A 6,000-nucleotide genomic window follows, 5' to 3' on the forward strand; every position below is an offset into this window, starting at 1 on the left:
GCACAAAAGCCAAAAGAGAATAACTTGTTCTGTTTCAAGGGTATCATGGGTGAATAATTATTACAAGAATTAATGTGATTTCACTATATCGACACCTCCATCACCTCTCATCAGTGGGAGGATTTGCACCATCTGAGGCAAAAAAAAAAGAAGCTTTTCCTAGCAGCCATTAAATAACTCATATGAGCATCACGGTCATGACATGAGGGTCCTTTTCCCCTCCTCCCACCTCTTCCTGTCAGCTGACTCCACCTCCTGCTCCCATCTACCTCCATACACCCCCAACCCCCAACCCATATTGCCCTGCAGTCTAAAGACATCAAGGTCATCTGATCTGACACACTCTGTGACTCTCCCTTTCCTTCCCCCCTTCTTTCCCTTTTTTGCTCTCTATCACTTTATCTTTCAGTTCCTTATCTTTCCTGCATGTTTCTCATCACATACACACAGAGGCAAAAACACTCAACATAAGCACACTCTGGAAACAAATGCAGAGGCACGCTTTAATGATTTTCCACACACACATACACACACACACACACACACACACACACACACACACACACACACACACACACACACACGCTAGTATGCATACAGTATTGGATTGTTCAGTCAGGGTCACTGGGTTTATTGGTGGGCAGGACAAGAGGCTGCAGAGCTACACTGAGCACATCATACTAAACGGAGCAGAAGCGTCACAAACTGTTTGAGCCTGGTTAAACAAAAAAGACTAATATGTTACTGGAATCTCTTATTATTACTACGATTTGTTAATCATTAATTTTGCCCAGTTTTGTCTTTTTATGAACAATCAAGGTACAAATTGTGTTTTGTTTTGGATATCACTGATTTCAGTAAAATGATAGACAGTGCCTTTTTGTATCAGATATGATACATCCTCCGTGAGAATGTGTAACCATATGCAGAGTGTGTATGTATCTATGAAAGCACTGTATCTATCCATCTGTCCGTCTATAATGAGTAACACACTGTTAACATACTGTTCATATTTTAGGCATCACCTTGTTATTTCAACCTTGCATCTGCCTGCTTGGCTGTTTCTCTCTCTTTGTCTTTGCCTTCATTGCCATCTGTCCCCCCTCCACCTGCACCCATCCACCCCCTCCATGCTCGCAGGCAGGATGGTGTTAGGTTCAGGGTGTGTTTGGGTGTAGATCGTAGTGCTGAGTGTAGGGTAACCAGTCTGAGTCATACCTCCTGACTTTCAGCACGTGCAAGTCGGCACGCATAGCCCAGCTGGGGAAAGCCTACCCCCCCCCCCCCCCCCGACCCCCTCTTTACCACTCTTCACAAAGAGAAAGGGAGGAGTGGTTTGGAAGGGAGGGGAGAAAAAAATGGAAAGGTGGAGATGGGTGGGGGGCTGTTGAGCAGGGTGGAGCCACTAAAAAATAACGAGGAGGAGGAGGAGGAAGAGGAGGGGGTGCTGTTTTTAAGAGGCAGCTCTTTGTGCCTGAGGTTTTGGGACATGAAAAGAAGGAGAGGATTGTAATCAATATATAGAATATGATTTGGGTTCTGAGACAAAGAGAGTAGACAACAGACAGGAGGGAAACCAATGGAAAAAAGTGAGCTGAAAAAAGAGAACATTGTGTACTACTACCTGCCAGGCTAATGTGTGCCAAGTCATGGTAAGAAGCTGAGCGGTCAAATGTAATTGGAAAATGATGTAATCATTGACAGAACACAGTTGTTTCAAATACTAGAGCAATTTTCTTCAGGTGAGACACATCACAGCCTGAAAGATTATGTGATGACTTTTTGGAGACAATATTATGGGGTTAAAATCAGAAACTGCTCAGAGTTGAGAGGGAAAAACAGACAGGGTGAAAGCAAGAGAAACCTTCCTCAGCTCTGCACAGTGGCTGGTTGCCAGCCTTGTCTCTCTCAGGACTTGGGCTAAGATTAGCTTCCCATATGTTCAAGTCAGGCGTAGCCGGGCTTAAAGGGCCAGTACTCCACTGTGCACTATGAAGCCATGTCGGTCTTTACATACACTAAATTATCCAGATTGACAATCAATGTCAAAATGTATTTTTAATCATTCATATGGAAGTCAGGCTCTTAGAGGATGATGACAGGATGATATTTTGAGAACTACTGTGCATTTCTGGGCTACTTCCAGTTGTATGTCTTGTCTTGCATTGTAATTACTCCAATCCACCACCTTTTCTGGAGATATCAGCATCCACTGAATTAACATGAATATACCTTTGTTGTTCAGAAATCAATATTTTCATGTGCTTGTTCCAATAGTGTGTGTTGAAAACTTCAACAGCTGTGGCGTTGTGTTACATAAAACCTGGCAGCGTCGGGCAGCAGTGGAATTCAGGATTGTATAAAGTGGGTGCCCAGCGGGAGCAGAGGAGCAGCCACCAGAGAGGTGAGAGTTAAAGAGCTCGAGCAACAGCTGAGGGCTCCTCCCCCTGCTCTTTCCATTCATTTTTTATTAACTGCGGCACCAGGCGGCCGACAACCTCCCTCCGACATCAAACACGGATACCACCAACGATGCCAACAAACCACCAACCACAACTCGTCGTGCCATGCAGGGTATTGATCCAGCCCTGGACTGGGCTGTGGGCTGGGTCCAGCCATGTAGGCTGGCACATGCAAGAACACAAGCAGTGTAGCAGGACAGACAGTGCACAGACAATTATCTGCTAATTGTCATTAATCAGAGATGAAACTTGACAACAGTGCAGAGCTTAGAATGTCCATATACATCAATGACTGCATGCAAGTGAGACAATTGTTGCTGACTACATACATTAAAATGTCACCTGGAATCCCATGAGAGCTTACAGGATATGATGATTTCAAGTCCTTGGGGTGTCTTTGATAAAACAGCTCTTTCATAACCATTAAAGGAAGCCTGGGCAGCACGTCTACACATGATTCACTATAGATACTATAGATGGTTGTTCAGTGGGTGTTAGCAACCGACTCTTGCTGGCTTTGCATGCAGGGTTGTAATTTAGGTTAAATGGGTAAATGTAGTTAGTCACCTTTTTCAGTGCATACAATGACTCACTATGAACTAATTCATATAATCAGTACTATCAGACTGAAGGAGCATTCTGTAAAAAAAAAATAGTAGTGTGACCTGCATCTAATGATTATTGTCATCATCAAATTATTATGCCATTTATTTCCACAATTTATTGGTATTTGTTGTCTATAAAATGTAAAAACAAAAAAAAAATTCAAAAAAGAAAAGAAAAAAGATTCTTCATTTGCTATCATCAATGACAAAGAAAAGCAGCAAACTCGCACATTTAGGAAACTAACACTAGCAATGTTTGAAAACATTTCCTTGAACAATGACTGAAATGATTAATCTATTATCAAAATAGTGGGGATTAATTTTCTTTTGATTGACTAATCATCACAGATCTGGTGTAACCAAGTTAAATGAATGCTTTTCTGGACATATAATTTATTTCAGTTTATATTTTTGATCACTAAATGCCTTTTACTACAGTATCTTTAAACATGGAATATTACAAGAGAATGAGATATGTCATTTATCAACCAAAAAACAACATTTGAGATGAAGTTCCGACCAAAGCAAGACTGTGACAACGTGATACCAAGATCAAAGGGAAACTCTCGACTATATGTCACAATTAGATCACTGTTTGCGTGTCAGGGCACATGGGAAACAGAGCTGCAGTTCTTTACTGACCGAGTGGAAACCTTGCAGAGCAGTAAATACATCGAAAGCCAATGATGAATGGAAGAGGTGATGTCAAACCCTCCGCTTCCGGAGCCTGTACTATAAACCAAACCACTTACTACACAAATACACACACATACACACATGTGGTGCCGGCTAGTTGGTCATGTGACCAACCTTGGATGCCGGACTTGAGCTAAAATTAAAGCAATGATGTCATCAGACATTCAGTGTTGCCACGGAAACTAGGTCAGTGTTAACCCTTTGCGGACAAGGCTGGGGATTCCACGCAAGGCTAAACATATGATTAACAAACACTCCATCTGCCGTCACACACTCAGCGGTTTGAGTGTTTCTACTCTGCTTTTGACTCTTTCCCACCAGTGTACTGTGTGAAGTTCATCTCATGTAGAAAGAGGAAATCCTGTGTAGGGGCGCGGAAAGAAAAATCACGCGTGTGCAGTCTTACTGTCTTGTAATGTGTTGTGGTAAACTCTTACTTCAGTTTTGTTTCCTGAACAGCAAAACTGAAAATAAATCATTGAAAGTGCTGTCTGGCTCGATTTTAACCATGTCTACTATCACGAAATGTTTTTATGCTCCAACATCTTGAAGCTGTTGTGTGGATCCTTAAAATACTTAATGATACTGTATAACTACTTATTTAAAATGTCAAAAATAGTGCCGTCAGCTTGTTGGGTGTAGACTGGGTTTGCCTTTGTGTAACCAGGGAAATGTTTGACAAGGAAACAGGTCCTCACGAGATAAACACACCACCAAGGACAAGGCCCCTTAACAAACAGGATCTCAGGAAAGCCACAGAAGCAGACAACGCAAACTTGTTTAACATAGTGTAGACCTCTTGTCACGAACGGACAGTTGAGTGATTTTTTCCCTCTGCAAACCAGATGGTTGTATATACCTTGTAGATAAAGAGATCATGTACATAAGGATGAGGATTAGAGCAGGCTAAGAGGTAAGTTAGAGGATGTCACTGAGCTAAACCCATTCATGACATTTGAAACAGACTGACCTATATGTCATATGACTGGTGACGCAGCTGAATGTATCTCCCGGCACAAATGTACTCAAGTCATACCTTGTCACTTCCACATGTCTAGGTTCACACAACACCGAAATGTTCTACTATGCATGTGATGGCAAGTCAAATCAAAGCTTTCTTTCTTCTACTTGGAGAGGACACCACAAGATTCTTAGAACTCAGACAACAGCTTGTTCGGTGCTCAATAAATCCTTTCTCTATGAAGCCTCGCCGCTCAAACTTCCTTTCCACATAAACACACAAGCGTGCCCCGGCTCGGCAAGCTGTAGAACAGCAGCTCTCAGCGGCCACACGCCACAGGTTACTACGCCCGACAGTCAAACACGTACGCATGCGTGACCCACTAACTTTTACTCCCTTTACCTCATTTGACTCCAGAACCTAGGAGAAGAAGGACGGCCCCCCTGGCTCCTGAGCCAGCGCGTAGGGTTCCTCCTCCTCCTCCTCCCTCCTCCTCTCCCTGGTCTCTTGTATCTACACATGCTTGGCTCTGGCACCAATCAGCGGGCAGCGTGGGGCGCTTTAAACTGAGGACGCCGCTACTTCATCACTGAGGCGCTCAGCTCACCGCGGCTTGGAGATAAAGCCGAAGTTTAATATAGTCAGCTTCGGAGCAGGATAACTAGTACAGGAAGGCAGATGCCTAGAGATGTCTAATGCACCTTTATTTCTCTCTGCGATGATATCAGGGCCAATATAATGAGCTTATGTCTTCGCCGGAGAGAGCAGTAAATAGTCAGATGACATCTCAGCGACACAGCGGTGAGAATCACAGCCTTTTCTGTGTAATAGGTGTCGATGCTTAAACCCATTCACACAAATTCATTTACATATACATACATAACAAAACTAGTAGAGCGTAGTCAGGTTTGTAAAAGTGCACGTGCGAATACACACATTGAAAGAGTAGGGGAACTGGTCCCTGCCTTGACTAACCACCACATTTACACCTCATGAGAGCATCACTGCACCGATGAAATAACAGCTGAGAATCAAAAGCAACATGGACAGAGATTACGAACAGATGACAGAGAGGACACACACAACAGTGCAGAGACATGAACCCAATGCCCTCTCTTACCTCAGCTGCCAGTTCAGGGTTTCCCAAGCAGCCTCGTCGGTTGTCTTCAAAATACTCCACCTGTACGGCCATTCAACGGAACGGGGGGGGGGGGGGGGGGATGGGGGGGCAGAGAGAGATGGGAGGGGGTGAGAATAACAATCAATGGATAATGCG

At 43.6% G+C, this 6,000-nt stretch overlaps 1 protein-coding gene across 3 annotated transcripts in view; it reads right to left on the bottom strand.

The window, feature by feature from the left end:
• The window catches only part of tet3 (tet methylcytosine dioxygenase 3), a 49,780-nt gene that overhangs the window by 27,354 nt on the left and 16,426 nt on the right, over nucleotides 1–6,000 (bottom strand). For 2 of the 3 annotated variants that reach the window (XM_050052175.1, XM_050052178.1), the window contains one exon: nucleotides 5,845–5,904. The exons of the other annotated variant lie outside the window; for it this stretch is intronic. In XM_050052175.1, the coding sequence (XP_049908132.1) occupies nucleotides 5,845–5,904 (60 nt within the window). The remainder of the gene's footprint in view (nucleotides 1–5,844; nucleotides 5,905–6,000) is intronic. 3 annotated transcript variants of the gene reach the window in all.

The sequence above is a fragment of the Epinephelus moara genome, chromosome 8, assembly GCF_006386435.1.
Source record: "Epinephelus moara isolate mb chromosome 8, YSFRI_EMoa_1.0, whole genome shotgun sequence".
Classification (NCBI taxonomy): Eukaryota; Metazoa; Chordata; class Actinopteri; order Perciformes; family Serranidae; genus Epinephelus; species Epinephelus moara.